Here is a 23362-nt window from a genome sequence, read left to right as displayed (position 1 = left end):
AACCCTGAAATTTGCGGTGTATTTTTAAACACCCTGTATAAAAACTGCCGTCTTTCTGAGCTTTTCTTTCAAGGTCTTCTGTAGTGTAATCTTGAATTTTCAGACCCCTAATTTCCACATTCTTTACTATGTCTTCCCTCAATATTTTTTTTTTTTTCGTCTTGATAAATTTGGAAAAGGCATATGATTCTATACCGAGAAATAAGTCTTGGGATGATTTAGAAAAATCAGGATTAGTCCAAGGTTGATAGCAGAAATTCAAGAGATTTACGTTAAAAATACCCATAGTATACATATGCGAAGGGAACCTATAGAATTTACAATTCAGTTTTTTTTTAACGCAAGCAGGAAGTTGTGGAAATCATCTTCAAAGCAATGAGATGCTGATATATGAATAAACATACTAATAATAAACTGTCGCTTCCGTGCCCGTCTTCCTAAGGTTTCTATCTTGTGCATCTTGATTTTCAGACTCCTAGTTTCCGTATTCTTTAATGTTTTTTTTTTTTTTATTGATTTTGAAAAGGCATATGATTCTATATAAATTGTGGGACTTTTTAGAAAAAAATTAAAATAAATTCAAGGTTGATAGAAGTAATTCAAGGAGATTTACAATAACAGGATACCATATGTACTGGAAACTACTTATCACAACCAATAGAACCTACAAAGGATTTAAGACGAGGATACAGTCTCTAACTTACATTGTTAAATATTTACATATCAGAAGTTTTAAAGAATTGGAAAAAAAAAATTTCAAGATATAAGAATTCCAATAGGAAATCGATATCTGTTTACTCTTAATTTCACAAATGACCAAGTGATAATTGCACAAGATAATTTTTATTTAGATAATGAAACCTGTATATGAAGCATGGGGCCTCACAGTTAATTAAAAAAAAAATCAAAATATTTGGCAGTTAATAGTATTGAAAAATCAAATGTATTACTGGATGCAGGAAGAGAAATAAAGCAGGTTGTGGATTCTAAATATTTAAGAGCAATGAGAAATAAAACTGCAGGTTTGGGAGAATAAGAATTGAGCACAGAGAGGAACAAATTTCATACAGTTCCAATTCCATTTGGTGGGACAAATATATCGTACTATTACTAGTAAAACCAGTTAAGTCCAGTATTGCAAGTTTTGTAAAAAGAGCCATTAAAACTTTATTAACGTACAAAAAGTCATAATAAATTCTTTAAGGGAAATTGGACGTTATCGCATGCAAAGTAATGGTAAAAATAGCCTATCTTCAAGCAGTCACAAGTGTAATACTATTTATCACAGCTATTTCATTTTTTTAGTGATATATGTATACATATTAAGCTTTAAAATGAAAAAAGAATTCTTAATCTAGTGTAAATCCTACCCTTAAATTAACTGTTAAATTTAAACATATTTTTTATATAAATTCACTACATATCTGTGATTAGGTACACTCTATTCACTTATCATAGCACACATTGAATTAAAATTTTGGCCACTTACTGCTAATAGATACTAAAACATACCCTACTAAAATTATTAAAATATCTGTAATACTATGGGCATAGGACTTATACTAATATTCATTTTTTTTAATTTATTCACGGTGATGATTTCTGTAAGTCCTATGCCCATAATATTACAGATATATGAATAATTTTAGTAGGGTATGTTTTAGTATCTATTAGCAGTAAGTGGTCAAATTTTCAATTCAATATGTGCTATAATAAATGAATAGAGTGTACCTAATCACAGACATATAGTGAATTTATAAAAAAATTGTGCTTAATTAAAAAAAGTTAATTTAAGGATAAAGATTTACTCTAGAGTATCCATTCTTTTTCATTTTAAAGCTTAATATGCATAGACACATAGCTAACAAAAATGAAAGATCTCTGATAAATAGTATTATATTTATGGCTGCTTGAAGATAGGCTATTTTTACCATTATTTTGCATGCGATAATGACCAACTCCCCTTAAAGTAATTGGTACGTTGCCTACAAGATTTCGAACTACTCGATTTTACTAGACGGAGAGAAAAGTCGGGGACTGCACTTAACTTATTTTACACAAAAAGTGGATTTAATCGGTTTCATCAGTAATAGGATGATGTACAGATATTAATGGAATATGATTTGGGATAAGTAAGTGAAATTTGGGTATTAGATTCAGATTAAAAAAATAAAATCATGATAGTAGAATTGGATTACTTACGAAGAAGTGCGAGGTTTTCTAGACTGAAACATGTTATAAAAGAATATATTTGGGATAAAATTAAAGTTAGAGAAAACATATATAGAGGTAAATTGGTTTGGACACCTTTTGAGAATGTCGGAACAAAGATGGCCAAAAAAATTAAATGGATGGAAACTGCCGGGGAAAGTACCAATTAATTCTATTTAAATCGAAGAAACATTTCCGTTTTTATATCTGTTATGTTGCATTATAGTAAGTTACTTTCCCATCCGAGAAGTGAATATTTCATCGAGTGTTCAGCCTCAGAAGTGGGTTACAAATAAGCCATTGCCAGGGGAAAGACCAGAAATGTCAAACGAAAAACTGGCGGCATTGGAGAAAAAATATATATCTTTGATCTTTGTTGTTTCTATCTCTAAATAAATTAATTTGTGAACATTTTTATAAATCAAATTGATTGTTGAGCTTGGTGGTCAAGAGGCAGCCATATTATAATTATTTTACCTGTATTCGCATATAACTAAATTATTATTAAAGTCATATTTTGATTTCTCAGAGAACTTCTAGTTTGCCAGTTTGAAATTGATGCTTACGAAAATTTTAATTTATTACAAAATTACGGTATTTAATTTTTAAGCTTTCAAATTCAACAGAATACATCTAACACATAGATACTATTGCTTCTCAGGTTAGGTAGGCATGAAGTGTGGAAATTTATAAATGCTGTAAATAACCGTTTTTTCTTTGCATACAGAACATAAGCGAAGGTTGTACACTATGCCATGTTGGGACTTTTCCTATGCATGAACCCAAAGAAAGCTAACAGCTGCATGAAGGCCTCTCCTCTCTGGACCCATGGTGCTGCCACCTGCTTGTTTTGACTGAGGTACACTTGCAAGCATGACGCGATGTAGCCCATTTCCCAGAACTAATACATAACACTTGAACATCCAAGTAAGACATGCATTTTACTATAGGGGGCACGTGTACCACTCATGCTTGAAAGCGATACCGTACTTTTTCCTTATTTGCAAGCTGCTTGTTTTGATATGTTGCATATCCTTAGTTGCTGCAGCTTCCAGAGTCATGCTACTTCACAGTAGAGATAGGTACATAAGGGTACTCAGCAAACGTCTACAGGAAGCGTTATTTTAAACACACTTGTGTGGCCTTTCACTGTTACCACAGGTATATATGTATTGTATGCTCTTCCAGTGACCTTTCTTTGTCATCAGGTTGTGTTTGCGTCATTTCACTAGCAGTGAAAGTGCAGGCCTGTCTTTACATCTGTGTGTACTTCTCTGACTTGTGTTCTTAACTCTGATAGTCCTGTGTCTTCACGTTCTCACGTTGTGGCCGATGTTTTCACCTGATACTCCGTCAACTTTGTACCTTCTCACTGAAAATGTGTTCTTTCTGTATGCTACCTAACTTTTGAATTTAACATCATTGAGTGATATTTCACTTTTGGCACTGAAACATTTCTTTAATCCCATAACTGCCCTTCACCGACTTAATTTGTGCACTTCTTGACTCTGGATACATTCACTAACACTTTAACGTAGGTGCGGCTTGTAGATAAAATTTTTGCTACGTAAGGCGTGAAACTGATTTAATAAACTTGATATATATTCATCACTAATACCATTATGCTAATACCATCGTCACCACCAATACAACCACCGTTGTTAACGCCAATATCATCGTAGTAACCACCAACACCATCACCTTCAACACCAACAATATCATTACTAGCGTCAACATCTTCACTGACAACATAATCACCACCATTGTAGTCACCGTCAACATCATTAAAACCACTGTCGTTAACACCAATACCACCGTCAACACAATACCACCACAGTCAACACCAAAATCACCATCGTCAACACAATACCACCACAGTCAACACCAAAATCACCATCGTCGTCAACACCAAAACCACCACCTTCAACACCAGCACGGACTCATTACTAGGGTCAACATCTTCATTGACAATACAATCACCACCACCATTGTCAACATCAACACCACCACCATTGTTAACATCAACACCATCACCAATGTCAACATCAACACCATCATCGTCAACACCAACATCACCAAAATCGTTAACACCATCAACACTAACCTCACCATAATCGTCAAAACCAACAACACCAACATCACCATAATCGGCAACACCATCAACACCAACATCACCATCTTCAACACCAACCCCACCATCGTCAACATCAACACCACTACCTTCAATACCAACATCATTATCCTCTATATTATTTAATGTACGGAAGTACATACGATGTTTCCATGCAGATATTCTGCGTAATCGTACGATGAAAGAGTAGTGGAAGTATATATGATGTTTCCATGCAGATATTCTGCGTCATCGTACGATGAAAGAGGCGCTTACTCCGTCGGATTCCGGCCAATCAGTCACTCATAACGAGTGCACCTCCGCACATGTGGACATTGTCCTACGTTCATAGATACCTATGACGTAGTGCAGAGGACAGGCCACTAGAGGGAACCCAAGAGGTGGAACTTAAACTGAGACGATTCGATTCGACACCGGGATGGGAATCCGGTGTGGCTTAGTTGATAAAGCATCAGCACGTAGAGCTGAAAACCCGGGTTCAAATCTCGGTGCCGGAGAGAATTTTTCTCCGTTCCACTACTCTTTCATCGTATCATTATCCTCAACATCACCACCATCGTCGTCAACACCATCATCATCAACACTATCGTCACCACCGTCAACATCAAAAACACTACCGTCGTCAGCACCAACATCATCACCGTCAACACCAACACCATCACCGTCAACACCAACACCATCACCGTCAACACCAACACCATCACCGTCAACACCAACACCATCACCGTCAACACCAACACCATCACCGTCAACACCAACACCATCACCGTCAACAGTTACACCAACACAATCACCGTCAACACCAACATCATCACCGTCAACACCAACACCATCACCGTCAACACCAACATCATCACCGTCAACACCAACATCATCACCGTCAACACCAACACCATCACCGTCAACACCAACACCATCACCGTCAACACCAACATCATCACCGTCAACACCAACATCATCACCGTCAACACCAACACCATCACCGTCAACACCAACACAATCACCGTCAACACCAACATCATCACCGTCAACACCAACACCATCACCGTCAACACCAACACCATCACCGTCAACACCAACACCATCACCGTCAACACCAACACCATCACCGTCAACACCAACACCATCACCGTCAACACCAACACCATCACCGTCAACAGTTACACCAACACAATCACCGTCAACACCAACATCATCACCGTCAACACCAACACCATCACCGTCAACACCAACATCATCACCGTCAACACCAACATCATCACCGTCAACACCAACACCATCACCGTCAACACCAACACCATCACCGTCAACACCAACATCATCACCGTCAACACCAACATCATCACCGTCAACACCAACACCATCACCGTCAACACCAACACAATCACCGTCAACACCAACATCATCACCGTCAACACCAACACCATCACCGTCAACACCAACATCATCACCGTCAACACCAACACCATCACCGTCAACACCAACATCATCACCGTCAACACCAACATCATCACCGTCAACACCAACACCATCACCGTCAACACCAACACCATCACCGTCAACACCAACATCATCACCGTCAACACCAACATCATCACCGTCAACACCAACATCATCACCGTCAACACCAACACCATCACCGTCAACACCAACATCATCACCGTCAACACCAACATCATCACCGTCAACACCAACACCATCACCGTCAACACCAACACAATCACCGTCAACACCAACATCATCACCGTCAACACCAACACCATCACCGTCAACACCAACATCATCACCGTCAACACCAACACCATCACCGTCAACACCAACACCATCACCGTCAACAGTTACACCAACACAATCACCGTCAACAACATCGTCACCACCGTCAACAAAAACACTACCACTGTCGTTAACACTAACACCATCACCGTCAACACCAAAATCATCGTCATCAACACGAACACTACCACCGTCGTCAACACCATCACCATCACCGTCAACACCAACACAATCACCGTCAACACCAACACCATCACCGTCAACACCAACACCATCACCGTCAACAACATCGTCACCACCGTCAACAAAAACACTACCACTGTCGTTAACACTAACACCATCACCGTCAACACCAACATCATCGTCATCAACACGAACACTACCACCGTCGTCAACACCATCACCATCACCGTCAACACCAACACAATCACCGTCAACACCAACACCATCACCGTCAACACCAACACCATCACCGTCAACAGTTACACCAACACAATCACCGTCAACAACATCGTCACCACCGTCAACAAAAACACTACCACTGTCGTTAACACGAACACCACCACAATCGTCACCACCACCACCACAAGCACCTCCTCATTACTACATAACACCATCATTGTCTTCAAGTTTGAAGGTTTGCTGCGGCCTGAATCTTATGAGGATCTTCAACTAAAACTATACATTCACAAGTAGAAGGGCGCGTGATAAAGTGGTCAGAATTCCTTAAAACAAATACAAGACGAGAGAGATAAATATCTGCTTCTCTATTGGAATCAAATTCACTTCAGCTGGATTTGTGTACTTTAAATGAAAATATGAAATTAATAAATTCTGAACCTAAAGAACCTCTTCAGTAAAGTACTAAATAATCCCTAAAAGAAGTTAATTTTTCACGCTGCTTTAGTCTTGTCAACAGATGCGCGTAGTTATTTTCGAGAATAGAGTCTTATGACCTGCAGTCTTCATTTTCTGTATTTCCTAATATGATAACGAGAAAATTAATTTGCGTTTGTCGAGTGGAGGTATAAAATAGGCACGATCAGGATATTGGAGCTAAAATTTGTCTGCTATATAGTAGACTACATGCTTGTACCAAAGTCAGTACGATTTCTAATACACAGATCAATATTTTACCAAATAACTGACAATTCTGCAGCCGCCCCTACTACAGCATTTACTCACATTTCACTCTAACACCAACTGTGTGCTGCTTCACCTTCCTCTAAGTGTGTATTTCACGTCTTCTTCTGAAATATTTTGTGTCTGTCAATCTGTTTAACATACTTGTATGCATTTTCGTTTCTCGCTCATATAGATATATATTGTATGTCTTTTATCTTCTGGTTCTTAGATCTCTATTTGCCTCTTTACTGCGAAATCTGAGATAGCATTTCATATCTACTTAGTTAAATATGGCAGTCCCGGTGAGAATTACAAGCCGTGTGACAGCTAGGTAGCATGACTAGGGGCTGCTGAAATCTGTTTTATTTGCTGTTATGTTTGATTTGGCACCACTGCAGCGGGAGGTGTATCCCCGTAAGATGAAGGACTTGATCAAGTTGAAACAACAGCTGGAACAAAACTCGGGCCTCGTGCAGGCCAAGGTGAGTCCTGCTCGCGCTCTCTGTGTAACTCACACAGCATGCTAACGGAGATGTTTGTGTGGTGCACCATTGCGCTAGAATGCTTTTGGCAACAAGAAGAGACAATAGTCTTTGTTTCCTTTCCGTCTGCAGGCATGATGGTCCTATGTCGAGATATCTCGCTTGTAAAGTAAGAAAAGATGGCTTTCTGCTTCAGTCCATATTGTTGGGAGTTTGAGATAAATATTTGGAAATGTGTTCGTTTTGTATTTGTGTAATCTGTCATTAGTTAATTAATTACTATATGTAACAGTATTAATGTAGTCCTGTTATATGCTGTTTGAAATAACAGAGTTTTATATGAATCAAAAAATATGTTTAATAATCATCCGTATGGGTAGACTGCTTTAAGAACGCGCCTGATAGACTAAAATACAAGGAAAACTTGTCAAGCCTATTTAAGTGTTCAGGTCTTTTTGGTGGTTTATCTCTGTCTATGATCTGGAAAAACTAGTACAAGGAGTTTTCATTAACGAATAAACCAATGATAATAAAGAATAAAGAAAACTGTAGGACTAGAAGCTTTCCTGGTGTTGGATATGAAATAATTCTTCGCAGGTTCTTAGCCAGGTGAGTTGGATGTTGCTTCCAAGCTTTCGTTCGTCTTCTTTAGGGATTGAAATGCCGTGGAATCATGTCTAGCCGGTATACAGGGTGATTCACGAGGAAAGGTAAAAAATTTGGGATGTGAATTCTGAAGTCATTCCGAGTAAAAAAGTTCATATGAACATAGGTCCGTTTTCGAACTATGGCGGAGCTAGATCCATTTTTTTTTTTTGGTAAAACGTCTCGCCCCAATGTGAATCAGACGTTACCATATGCTGCTGACGTGAGGGATGAGACAAGGTCACGGATCGCAATGAATGACATAACATTGGAATCTGCATTGTGAGCGATGAGGATAAGATAAGTTCATTCACCTCACAAATCGGGTGATGGGGCATTACAAATGTCTAACTCTCCCGAGCGATGAGCGCGATTCACGCCCGAGCGCAACAGTGCATTGAAGCAGGAGGAGGTACCTTTGAAAATGTGCGAAAACGTCGACCCCGACATCTAGAATATTGGGTATGTATGCATACGTGAATATAAACTTTTAATTTGTCCGTTATCTGTCTCTAAATGCGAGTTAGTACAATGGAATCCCAGAAGGTTTTGTGGAATCAAAGAGCCATATCTCCGTAACCGTTCGAAAACGGACCCATATTCATAAGAATTTTTTTGACTCAGAATGACTCCAGAATTCACATCCCAAATTTTTTACCTTTCCTCGTGAATCACCCTGTATAAGAGCTGTAAGGTTTCCCGCTGCGGACCAATCAGGAGCTAGTTCCTAGTTCCGACCGCTTGCCGTATTCTGGTTGGTCGAAGCTTGTTAATGGCAGGTTTCCACGCTGTACTCACCTGTAGGCCCCTGTCTCTGTTTAAATTATTGTCATCTAGCTGGATTTCGATGGCTTCCTTGATGACCAGGTCCTAATAACCTGATGGCTTATCTAAGAGGTGGTGGCGTCGAAATATATCTTGTGGCCCCTTTCCAGGCTGTGTTGCGCTACTGCCGACTTATCGGGGTAATATAGCCACTTACGAATAAGTCTAGCTGCCGAAATGTAGAATAAAATCATTTTTTAGCAACCAAGCCAATTTTCTATGTGAAATTTTGTAGATTCCTTGGTCTCCCGTATTTTCTTCAAAAATAAGTTGGCAATTCTAATACACACACTAATGAAATTACAGATATTTTAAATAATTCTGAAAACATTTCAAGATTACTGCAATAATTGGATTTGATTAAATCTAAAACTCAATTTTAAGCCAATGTATTCACATCAGCATTTCTGATATGATTGGTATCCAACTAATAAAACAAGACCTAAAAGTATTATTCTTATTCCTGTTTTTATTATTAAACCAAAAGATATATAATATATTTAATTTGAATTCAGAATGTTTTTTAATCTATAAGAAATTTGACATATTTTATTTGAATTCAGGATGTTCCTTATCTCTCTGTAATGTGCAATCTATTACTTGGAACTTAAGAAGAAAATAAAAACTAAAAAGTCTTAAAATTTTAATTAAAAGCAAAAAAGAAAAAAATTGTCCGTATTGGACCCGAAGTTTGGATCTTAAAGGTTAGGTTAAGTGATAGTGACTGCATGCCGGTTAGGACGACCCTTTGCACTTCGGCCATACTGAGCCTATTGCGCACCCCGAATTGTATGGGATGAATGAGGATGAGGGTGTACTAGCCCACCGGCCGCATGTGACCCCTCACACGCTCAGCCAAGGGGCCTCCTACCCTCCCCCGCTCCAAGTTCATACTTCCAAGGTGACCAAGCAGCACAGGGTCCATTCCAATGGCCCTTCCAAGGTCGCGGAGCACCCTTGGAAGTGCTCTTAAGGAATGAATCTTGGCAGAGATACTGCGGAATGCTGGGAACCCAGAAACAGTTGCGGAGAGAACGCCCCCTCCCGTAAGCGGATGAAGACATGCGTCTTGACCTGAATATGGCTAATGAGTGAGATGAGAAAGATGAATAATATGATATGAAAATCGAAATTCTTTTTCTATACGAGAGGGGAAGGGAAATGGACCGTGACAATGAAAATTCCAACCTGGCATCCTAAGTAACTGTGGAAAACCAAGGAAAAACCACAGTCAGATTGGTCGGTCGGGGAAACGAACCACGGGTTTCCCATGTGATACGCATGAGCCAACTCGCTCTGTGATTCTTATAAAACAGAACTTCTAATAATTTACCAAATAGCATTGTTAGAATATTATATTTTTGGAAGGAGCATCAACAGAGTATACTGAGTGTTGCCATATTCCCAATTTTAATTTTGGATTTATGTAAACAGAGAAGTGTTTTGATTTTCTCTAAAGAATCGGATGGTAAAGTGCGTGTATGCCAGTTTTTCTTCACTCTCGATATAGTGTTATCGTCCACACCTGTGGGGTAACGATTAGCGCGTCTGGCCGCGAAATCAGGTGACCCGGGTTCGATTCCCGATCAGGGCGTTACCTGGTTGAGGTTTTTCCGGGGTTTTCCCTCAACCCAATACGAGCAAATGCTGAGTAACTTTCGGTGCTGGACCCCGGACTCATTTCATTGGCATTATCACCTCCATCTCATTCAGACGCTAAATAACCTGAGATGTTAATAGAGCGTCGTAAAATAACCAACTAAAATAAAAAAAAGTATAGTGTTATCTTTTTTTTTATTAGTCACAGTCTAGTTGAAATATATACAGAAGAGGTTTACAATGTAGTCTATTTTTTTTAATAACTGCCTCCCATTGGAGGTAGCCCAGAAGGACTCAGTAAACTCTCCTACATGAATTTTACAATATTAAATGTTTACATAAATTTGTTGACAGAAAATTAAAATAAACATATATGAATTACAAAGTGAAGAAAAAGAAATTAAACAAAGTGAATATGACGACTCAAAATTTGGCAAGAGCGTTTCAAAACTGAAGTTATGATGTCAGTAGTAAGTGTCTGTGGTAGTTCAAAAGTCTTCCTGAAGCTTTCAAAGAACTTGGGAATCACACCACGAGCTCCAATAAGAAGACCAATCACCTCAATGTTTTCAAGCTGGCATTTTGTTTTGAAGTAATCAACTGTTGGCAGATAAATGTTTTAGTATCAATTTCATGAAGCATTGTTGAATGTCATGAATTCACCTACAGAATAGAAGGCGTGAGAAATTAGGTACTTCTTTAATTTGGCTCTAAATAATCTTATGTTTTGAGTTCCATTTTTATATCGATATGGAGACAATTAAAAATTTTTACTGCCATATAACGCACTCCTTTTTGATAGTACGATAGACTTGCCGATGGAGATGAAAGTCATTTTTGACGCGTACTTATGTTATGAACTGTTGAATTAGTTACAAAGTTTCACGATTACATACGAGGAAGATTATTAATGAAAAAATATACTCACAAGCCATGGGCATTATTTATAGTTTTTTAAATAGTCCTACACGATTCCCTAGAAATATCGATAATATGACCAGTCTCCAAAATAAAACATTTTACATTAGTTCTTTCTACCAAGGACGAAGCTCCTGCTGTTATAAGTTCATGCTTACACTAAAAGATATATATTTGTGTACTCTTCTTCATTGTTATTTCCTTGGGTTTTCTTTCAATAGCTAGAGCAATAGAGGCTAGCTAATTTGTAAACATTCTTAGGTGACTAGAGCTTGTATTATGAGAAACGCGCCTCAGCAATTTGTAACTGTGATGTCGGAGTGTTAGCAGCATGTGTAGAGTCATGGCATGGAGTTACACAGAGCGTTGCTTGTGTGGTAGTTGTGTGTGAGGCTCATGGAGATGGTAAGAGAAGGTCATGTCATAGTTATAAACTTAATGGAGACAAACTGACAAGGAAGCAGTCGTGGATGTTTTAGGTGTGGTGTCCCCTCCAGGGACTGGGTGGTTCCTGGTAATGCGATGAAGTACTGTAGTTGTGCAGTTACAATCTCACTCTAAGTGTAATGGGCTACTACAAAGAAACGTTAGCAGTATATACAAAAGTTCATCATAATCTACCGTTCAACAAAATTGCCTAATCAAAATACTAAAATATGCTTTGGTATTATATAATTCTGGTGTCCCATCACTGTAGGAAACTAGAGTGCCAACACAAAATAAGATTTGCCACTTAATAAGTATTCACTCACCTTAAAAAGGTTTTAAATTTTATTGCAACATAAAATGTTTTACTTAAAATTTCTCAGTATGATTCATGTTTTATTATTTTTCGGTTTTTGTTACTTAGAGGTTTTAATTTGTTTTTCATCGCCCTTAGTGTTTAGCTGTTTAAATAAATTGTGATCCAAATAATAAATTTTCACCATTATTTGAACGTGGTTAATCTCTATAAACGTTGGTCTATTGAAGACATTTTTAACTTTGGTACCGCACTACTTCACTTTTAAAGATATTATGAACATCATTGTCTTAGGAAGTTTTTAATTGGCAATAAAAAGTAAAAACAGGAGTTATCAAAATATCGCATCTCATACAGTGGCTCGTAGAATGCGTAATACCACTCTGGAAAAAAGTTTAATTGTTCAATATCTTCATCTGTTTTCGATAAATGTTACATTTATTTCAAATTTACGTCCCTTAACTTGCTTTCATAGGTATTTCTGTGCATAGGCGGAGAGAAAACCGTTTCCTTGGGGGAGGCAAAGCAAAACTATAGATTCCTCATATAATGAAGTTATGGGGGACATTATTTACCTCCTCCCCCGCTAAAGCTTAACCCTGGTAAAGTATATCTGAATATGATCATTTAATAAAGGTATTTTTGAGGGGCATATTTCTTACAGAGTTACATCTATATCCGCGATGTTTCGGACCGAGTTGTATAAGGCTTCAACTGTATGTCTACTACAAATTATAATAGGGCATAACTTAAAACAATCTCCTTCTTTTTGTCTCTCGTACAGAAACACATGCATACATCAATAATACTACGTAACAGTGATGATAAAGTTTTTTTTTATCTGAAGCTTACTTTCCTGAAGATAACATATTAAAATGTAAACCTTATTTTATTTAATCTCGTCTTTAAGTTTACACATAATACCAGGATCACTTTTCTTTTTTCTGCATTGTTTGTGCAGTATGTTATTCATATTTCTCCAAGTGGCGGTCTGAACACCTACAGACTTCTAACACATGAGTACAGGCTGTTACAAAAGAAAAATTACAATGCTTTCATTCCTCAAATGAAGCATAGAAATTCTTATACATTCAGAAATTTAAAATAAATATAGTCCAGACACGTGATCTGAAGACATTAATTCGTCAATTTAAGCGCAGAAACTTAATCATAAACAAAAGCAAAAAAGATCTTTTGAATTCAGTATTTTCTAATATAAAATAGAAAGAAAAAAAAGAGTTGAGACAATATGCTCCCCCATAACTCTACCTATGCTTCAATGGTTGAAAAGTGCGAAAGAAATTTAAATAATAATAATAGCAGTAGTAATAATGATAATGATAATGATAATGATAATAATAATAATAATAATAATAATAATAATAATAATACATATAATATGAAAAAGACTATCATCTATTGGCAAATGTACCAATATTTTCAGATGGATTGTTAGTACACAAAATAAAACATAAAATATAAAAATTGAAGTACTAGCAATTCAGCAAGCATGGAACATAAAGTGCTTGTGATTTCAACAGTGATTGGAATCACAGAAATAAAATACTAAAGAATTATAGTGATTAAAATCGGTACCAAGAAACATTAAAACGATCCCTTACTGAAAGCAACTGTAGTACAGATACATCATGCATATGTGCTACAGTTCGAAACTTTAAAGTAATAATAACAATATTAGTAAGCTTATATATTAACATTTTGTTTCGAATACTGAATACATTGTTGTTTTTTTAAATTTGATTGGATCCCATTGTGTTAATAATAAATTAACTAGCATATGTATTCCACTATGTTTATTTTTATTTTATGAGGTAAATTTTTATGTAACTGCCTCTTTTGAACCACCGGCGTGGCTCAGTCGGTTAAGGCGCTTGCTTGCCGGTCTGAAGTTGTGCTCGGGCGCGGGTTCGATACCTGCTTGGGCTGATTACCTGTTTGAGTTTTTTCCGAGATTTTCCCCAACCATAAGGTGAATGCCAGGTAATCTATGGCGAATCCTTGGCCTCATCTCGCCAAATACCATCTCGCTATCACCAATCTCATCGACGCTAAATAACCTAGTAGTTGATACAGCGTCGTTAAATAACCAATGAAAATAAAAAAAGTCCTCTTTTAATCTCATTATGTACCTAAATCGTATTAGAATGTAATTACTTAAAACCGATCCAGTTGTATGTTCAACTATGTAAACAAGTTTTAATCCTGGTTGAGTGTAAAGGTAAGCGTTCACTACATCGTATCACACTCATCGGATAAATCGCACGGATCGGAAAAAGACTATCTTTGCTTTAATTGTTACGTAACCGCGTTCACTACATCGTATCGCATGCATCGGCTCTCGGCAAATCCGTCCACTTTTCTCGGATGAGCAACTTTTCCAATGCGTGCGATCATAGCCTTCTTTAATAAATCAAATCAATTTTAATTGTCAACTGTTACTATTATGTTGTGCCATGTTCAGTGTCGCGCCAAAAGGCAGGCAGAAAACTTATTTCGCTTGTGGAAAACTGCGAAGAATTATATAATTTGAGGCGTTCCCATTACAGTAATCAAGTCGTTTCTTACATAAATATATTATGTAACCAATATTTCTTTCGTTTCTTCCTCTTCAATTAAGACGCATGAAGCAATTACAAATTCTTATTCGCTAACAGTCATAATTAATAGACCTAACCTCAACTCCTCTGTTTTCAGCAATGTCAATATCGTACGATGTCATGTTTTAGACAGCTGATAGGGGAATCCGATGAGGCGATGAGGTGGAGCCGTTACAGTGAACGCACTGCACTTAAAATATCCGTTGCGTGCGATTCGTACGAGGAGTGCGATACGAAGTAGTGAACGCTTACCTTAAGAGAAGGCCTTACGGCCTTAACTCTGCCAGGTTAAATAAAGCCATTATTATTATTATTATTATTATTATTATTATTATTATTATTATTATTATTATTGCATCAAATCGATTGGATCACATTAATGAAATACATTTATAACAGAGTTATTGGCACCATGACTGCTTTCTTAATAATTATAAAATATCGTGTAGTGTTCAAAAGAAGTGCAGAATTAATTTAGGGGAGAGTTGGGTAGTATCGGACATCGGGTAATATCGGACAGTGCGTTTCTTTCATCTACCACCAGATGGTAGTACCTGAATAACATGGTTACGTTTCTGTATGCGACATCACAGAAACGTAACCATGTTATTCAGGTACTACCATCTGGTGGTAGATGAAAGAAACGCACTGTCCGATATTACCCGATGTCCGATACTACCCAACTCTCCCCTATATTACAAAAATTTTAGTAATAACAAAAAATTGCAACAAATTGCTTCAGTTTTAATAAACAATTAGAAGAATAATGAAGTTGTAGAACTGTTAAGAGTAAAGAAATAGAAATAAATTTAAAATACATTCTTAAGGGTATATGTACGTGAATGACCACAATTATTATCAGAAAATACAGGCTCTAAATTTCTAAAATTTTATAATGAAATGAACTCAAAATTGGACAAAAATTACAAGGTACCACAACAAGACTTATTAGAAATTAAATATCTGATAAAAGTTTTAAAAAATGTTGCTAATAATATTTTTAAGAATTCACTTTTTACTTTAAATTAAATTTTCCAAAATTTGAAAGTTTTCACACATATTACTTCATAACTCCACAACCATTAGAGATAGAATTCTGAAATTTTGTACACTGATTTAACACAAATTTATGCAAAAAGTAGACTACAATAATTCCCGTTTCTTTGAAAATAGAAAAAGTAGGTCACAAAACATTATATAAATTTTAATATATTTAATATAGAGGACAAATAAAAAAATAATTGTATTAAAATAAACAATTCTACATGTCTGAGAGTAGTCTACTTTTCAGAAATAAGTGTTTATTACATCCAGGAAAACTATTAAAGATGTCAGAGAGACCATAACAAATGATGTAACTGCAGAATTTTTTTTTTTTCATACTCTGATAAAAACTTATTTGAAAAATATCATTAGTAACCTTTTTTTATACTTTTGTCAGATATTTAAGTTTTAATAAGTCTTGTTGTGGTACATTGTAATTTTTGTCCAATTGTAAGTTCATTTTCTTATAAAATTTTAGAAATTTAGAACCTGCATTTTCTGATAATATTTGTGGTCATTCACGTACACATACCCTTAATAGTAGCCATTATTGTCCACCAACATTAGTGCCAAAATCTTTGATTCGTGTATAGAATACAGGGGTATCTCGTTATTCCTACGAAAGGATCCCGGAAGAATTTGTTTGCATTAATAGTGTATCATATTATAAGTAAGTTAAAACTGTTAATGTCACTTGGGAATGTAGCTATTTTCTTGCAACTTCGTACCAGTATGCGGACTTCGGGTTCACATACGATCCACATGCCTGGTCTTTGCAAGCAACACAGCAGACTTGTGTGTGCAGGGTGTGCTGCGGAATCTACGCAGCAGCAAGGATGTGAACCTTAATGATGGTGGGGGTGGAGACAGTCCTTCTCAAGAGAAACTAACTGGTTCTGACTCGCAGGACCTGGAGTCTGGCCGCCCTCCCAACCAACCAAGGAAACGAAAGACATCACAGAATGTTCACAGTCATGGCAGCTTTTTCCTGCGTGTCGGTGCCATTGGTGAGCATGTTAAGAATTAAAAAATTAAGGTATATGTACACCCACAAAACGCAAAAAATGATGAAAAATTAGAATTTTCAAAATACAGAGTGATTTATATAGAACTGACACATTTCTTTCATTAATTGTTTCAAAACGAATTGTGCTAGCGACAACTTATTATACCTAAAATGTAGAGGAATTTTGGGAGATTATTTACTTCTATAGCAAATGTTGAAAATTTCCTCCATCCTGCATAAGGCACAACTCAACACGTCGTTCCATGTTACTGGCAACTCGTTGGAGGACTCTGTTGTCAATAGCTTGAATCTCCTGTGTGATGTTGTGCTTCAGATCGTCCAATGTCTGGGGACGTATGGCGTAAACCCTGTCTTTTAAGTAACCCCATAGAAAGAAGTCCGGCGTTGTCAAATCTGGAGATCTCGGTGCCACAGGTTCCTGGAAATTATTCGATCGTCAAAGAAACTTGCAATTAGTTCCATGGATTCATTTGATGTATGGCATGTAGCGCCATCTTGCTGAAAATATCCTTGACTCAGCTCTAGATCGTCCAGTTGCTCAACAAACCCCATGAAAATCAGTCGGTACTCTGCAGTGTTCACAGTCTGGTTAAAAAAAATTGGCCCTTTTCACTCACTAGAGATCCAGTTGTTTCCAATTTGTTTACCAGTCCCAGTATTGTGTTTCTTTTGGGAGGATTGCGAACACCAAATTCTCTCTGGTATGCCCTTTGAGTAGCTGTAATTGAATTCGTAATCCAGTATTGCTTCACAAGGAAGAGTCGTTGATTTAATGTGTACTGCATTTTCACGTTGACACAAAATGTCAAAAACAGCTGCCAACAATAGGAATAAAACATAAACATCTGCGCATCTAGTGCTGCCAACAATAGTGCGCATCTAGTGACAAGGAATCAAAACTCCAGAACATTCTGCTTAATTTGGTGATAAAATTGGGTCATTGAATGAATTTCCAACGGAATAATTAAAGAAAGAAATGTGTCGGTTCTATATAAATCACTCTGTATAACTATTTTAATAGAGAATTTTCTCCACTTTAATTTGATATAAGAATTTTCGATTTATGCCTTATGGTTTTTCAGATAAGTCCCATTTTCCAAAATACTGCATCATCAGCCACGGTCACTTAGTCTACTTTTGGAGTGCATTACTTTTGGAGTGATTTTCATAGCAGTCAATCCCCTCGTCCAGCATTGCTTGTAAAATAAACTTCTTTCTAGTCCCGAAATAGATGCATAGATATCTGGGCATGATCATTAGATTGAAAAAACTTTTTTATATAATGAAGTAATTTATAATCTTTTACTGTTAGTCATAAAACTGTAAATTTGTGTGTCAATGATGTTGTACGTCATTTTAATAAGAGTCCAAAAGTAGAAATTACAATTCTGAGGAGGATGGGCATAAACCCTGGGACAAACACCATCGCAGGATTTGTTGCATCAATGGAAATAGGGACAAAAATATAAAAAAAAAAACATTCAACACCTGAAGTTAAAAGAAGGAGGAGGTATTTGAGAGGCAGAAAGAAGCCGAAACTGGACCGACATGAAGCTGCTTAAGGGGTGACATATGATGATGGAGTCTTCTAGGCTCTGAAAGTTTGTGGCTCATTTCCTATTTTATAATATTTAATTCTTTCAAACATGATATCTCAGTCAAATATGGTGATACCAAGAAGATATTGGTGTAATTTTGAAGCTTGAAATGTCCCCCAGTGCCTGACAATGAGTAAAATAACATTAATATAATTAATAATTATGTATGGATTTTTTACATGATTTATGCAATATAAAATATTATTGTAAGTTACATATATGGTAATATTTAATTAATGTAAATAAAAATAAAAAATAGCTCTATGTCAGGTACTAAAGAATAGTTTTAGCTATAAAACAGTGAAAAAACTGTGGCTCTATCTTAAAAACTGCATGAGCTGTCATGTCAAAATTATAAACAAAATAATTTTTAAAAACAATTTAGACATAATTTCAAGGGATCTATTCACTTCATTCTTTTTATGGTACCGGTACCATTCTCAATTGTATAAAAATTTTACAGAGCAAAATTATAGAAAACAGAGTTTTTTGTACGTAAAGGTGTACATATACCTTAATTCACAATCGTCTTGAAAAATACTCTTATTTTTGCTTGTATCTTTATAAGTCAGTGATGGTTTGACATTGTGCGGTCAGTTAGAGTTGATTCGTAATATAAAATTAAACTTTGTGAAGTTTTGATGCTGTAGACCTGTGACAAGCATCCACAGAAAGCAAAGTTCATGGGATTCAAGTGAGCGAACCTGAAGCCCATTCGGTGGGACCTCTGCTAACAATTCAACAGAATAAGTTACCATCCAACCATATATGAAACACATACCGGTACTATGAATTGTCCTATGGTGCAGAACTTTTCAGATATTGTATATTATAGGAAATAGGGTAAATTAGGGTCTGTTGGACAGTTGGGCATGTTGGACACTTTGTACTTTTAACGTGTTACCTCGCCACTTGTGGGAACCACATTCTGCTAGAAGTCAATGACGGAAGTAGCCACGAGTGGGGTTACTTCCGTCATTGACTTCTAGCAGAATGTGGTGCCGACAAGTGGCGAAGTAACACGTTAAAGTACAAAGTGTCCAACATGCCCAACTGTCCAACAGACCCTAATTTGATATTCTAGTCTGAAATAAACGCAAGTATTTAGCAAAATTTTATAGCTATAAGTATGCAAATTGTTTTGGGCCGTCTATTTGCTTATCAAATTACAATATAGTGGTCATTACTATAGTACATTTTATTAAATGTTTAACGTTTTCGGCATTAAAATGCCATCTTTAGATCAATAGTTACGCTCAAAGGAACATGCTAAATACATGGAACAGCAAATGTACAGAAATGTACAATATGGATAAAATCAGGATATAAATTATTCAATAATATAAAGACATAGTTACTAGCGTTATGCTGTGTTCAAATTTGTGAATGCACACAATATTTATCAAGCAAGTGCATAAGTTGGTTTGGATTAATAGGCATCATATAAATGTACAATTTATTTCCTCAACGCCAGTAGATTCTATGAGATTCCTCACTAATATTAACAGCATCAAAATGACAATAGAAGAAAAAGCACTGATTCAATATGAAAAACTCATCAGATTACCAGGAAACAATTGGCATTCATACAGTCCTCTCTGTAGATTGAAAACTCAAAAAAGTTTCATATCCATTGTTCAAGAATTAAAACAGAAAATCAATATCCCGAATTTAAAAGAAAACTTACAAATTAAACCAAACCCTTTAACTCTATTAAATATAGAATATAATCTAAATTTAACAGAAGAAGTACTCAAATCAGAAGTAAACACTGAAATACTGAAACAATTGTCTTTAGAGACAATTAATATTAGGTACCCTCCACAAAATTGGCTTCATTTATACACCAACGGATCCTTGATCTCCAGAGAACAAGGTGCCGGTGCAGGTGTTACGTGCTGTCTCTTCTCACTTTATAGATCTCTTGGATATGGAACAACAAGTTTTGATGGTGAAATCATTGCAATAAGTGAAAGTCTCAGGAATCTTCTATGCCACATCAATAAATTTAGGAATGCAGTTATATTGTCAGACTCCAAAGCAGCTATTCTATCAATAGTCTCTAAACACACACCTTCATCTCAAACAGCAGAAATAACTAAAATGCTCTCTCAATTAATATCACTCAATAAAAGAATAGTATTCCAATGGATACCATCCCATTGTGGAATCCTGGGAAACGAGAATGCGGATGCTTTAGCAAAGAAGGACAGCACTGCTACTTACAGACCTGTTACTAAATCTACGTATTACTCTGTGAAGAGATTTATTAAATCTACATACTTAGACTTCAACAAACAAAATTTGATAACTCAATCCCAAGGGAAAAAATGGAACTCTCTGCATCAAAATCCACAGTTAATTCCCGATTTACCACGAAAATCGTCTGTAGCTGCATTTAGATTGGCAACAGGCCATGATTGTTTGGCCAAACACCTGCATAGAATTGGAATATATCAGTCCCCTAACTGCCCATTGTGCAACTGAAACCAAGAAATGGATTCGGAACACCTCAAAATCTGTGCTTCAGTGGCTAGTCATGATAATATCTTTGAAAAATATTGGAGTGCAAGAGGTCAAATGACTTTATTGTCAAACGCCTGGCATTAGAAAACAACAACAACAACAACAACAATTTATTTCCTGATTTTATTCATATTGTACATTTTTGCATATTATTTGTTGTTCCATGTATTTAGCATGTTCCTTTGTATGTAACTATTAATCTGAAGATGGCATCTTAATGCCAAAAACGTTTAATCATTTAATAAAATGTACTATAGTAATTAACACTATATTGTAATTTAATAAGCAAATAGACGGCCCAAAACAATATATATATACTTATAGTTATTCCTGCTTATCGATCAACTACTATTATCATTATGAAAAAAATGTTATAGCCTATAGTAAATAAGTGAATTTAATAACACTGACAATATAACATACTACACAGAGAGGCAGCGAAAAGTTACCGCACTATGCAGGGGATGTCAAGGAACAGATTGTCCACAATCCATTGTTCGACTCACCCGTAAGCTGTAGTAGCGTGGACGGGCGTTCAGTTTCATTACGACAGTCCTAAAATTCCCGAGTGGTGGGGATGGAATGCGCGGACAGCGGAAAGCGTATGGAGTGTTTAGTTGAGGAGTGGAGTGTTTCTTGATTTTTTTTTTATTTCTGGGGAACTTTAAAACAGAAAGTGTACAGGAGTGACAAAAAAAACCGGATCGACCCTTGTAGCTGATTTCAGAGCCTTGTTCATTCCAAAGCACGATAGACCGGTAACTAAGACTTTCGTGGTTCGAATCCTGCCTGAGAAGGAAACTTTTTTTGTTCCTTATTCAAATTTATTCCCAATACTTTTCGATTGCAACGTTATTTTACTACTTAAGGGAACCAGGTAGTGATTAGGGGCGGGCCAAAAATCCAATTTTTTGTTTGGCGTTATAAAATAAAGTACAAAACTTGCTCTTTGAAACAATGTGAACATTGTGGGGGAGGGTATTTCTGCAGATAAGCCTTTTAAATTACCTCTTTAAATTTGGCGGTGCATGTAACTTATACATTATTACATTTTTAAATGCAGTTTTCCATTTGTTGACATTTTTCAAACTTAAGTGCACTTTTCTCTGAAACTGCTGAATAAATTTAAATGAAATTTTTACAGTGTTTTCTGCAGCCAGTGTTCTATATAGTAGACCTACGGGTTTAAGAATATTACACACATAACATGAGAAAAAATATGTATGCATTGAGAAACTGTAAAAAAAAAAAAAAAAAAAAACGAAGTTCAATATTTTTTCAGTTTCACTAGGGGTGAAATATTTAACTAAATTTTGCTTTAGAATTTACAATACACATTACTAGATAACTTAAAAAAATAAAAGGTATAAAAGTGAAGATTTTAGTAAGTAATGTGCACCTGAAAAATGAGGTACACTTAGCAAAGTGGGAAAACATGTTATTAGTTAGGGCCTTTCTTTTGCACTTGGATATGAAACAAATTAGTTGTCTTTTATACCACTGAATTGAGAATGATTGATTATATAAGCCTGGAAATATTTATTCTATTCTGAGCACTAGAAGCCTAGAAATATTCCACTAAACTTTTGTATTGAAATTTTTTAATCACACAGGCATCACTACCCAGTTCCCTTAATTAACTTATTATTCCCAGAACATGAATTTTTACCAGCAATCGAAAAGTTTTGGGAATAAATTTGAATAAGGAACAAAAAAAAGTTTCCTTCCCAGGCAGGATTCGAACCACGAAAGTTTTAGTTAACCAGTCTATCGTGCTCTGGAGTGAACAAGGCTCTGAAATCAGCTACAAGGGTCGATCCGGTTTTTTTTTTTTGCCCCTACTGTACAAGAACAATCCACATACTCCTGAAACCCTGGAGAATGAAATCAGACGAGCGATATCTTAAATTTCTGAGGTGAAGATACGAGTGTTTTTTTTTTTTTAACACAATGCAATGTTTGTATCGAGAACACTGGACATCATTTTCAACAGCTGCTTTGTTAAAAGCAGTTTTCAACTTCATTCATTCATTAGGTGAATCTTAACTAATAATTTAGGCTTACCGTAATGAAAATGAATGCCCTCCCGTGCTGCTAC

General features: G+C 36.3%; 1 protein-coding gene across 15 annotated transcripts in view; it reads left to right on the top strand.

Moving 5' to 3' along the window:
• The window catches only part of OtopLa (Otopetrin-like a), a 349564-nt gene that overhangs the window by 302100 nt on the left and 24102 nt on the right, over positions 1-23362 (top strand). For 10 of the 15 annotated variants that reach the window (XM_069819334.1, XM_069819330.1, XM_069819331.1 and 7 more), the window contains 2 exons: positions 7639-7722; positions 16919-17120. In XM_069819334.1, the coding sequence (XP_069675435.1) occupies positions 7639-7722; positions 16919-17120 (286 nt within the window). The remainder of the gene's footprint in view (positions 1-7638; positions 7723-16918; positions 17121-23362) is intronic. The other 5 variants (XM_069819342.1, XM_069819341.1, XM_069819339.1 and 2 more) reach the window with 3 other exon arrangements.

This window comes from Periplaneta americana, chromosome 2 (genome assembly GCF_040183065.1).
Source record: "Periplaneta americana isolate PAMFEO1 chromosome 2, P.americana_PAMFEO1_priV1, whole genome shotgun sequence".
Classification (NCBI taxonomy): domain Eukaryota; kingdom Metazoa; phylum Arthropoda; class Insecta; order Blattodea; family Blattidae; genus Periplaneta; species Periplaneta americana.
The sequence above is the reverse complement of the archived record's forward strand: the minus strand, read 5'-3'. Positions and strand labels throughout refer to the sequence as shown.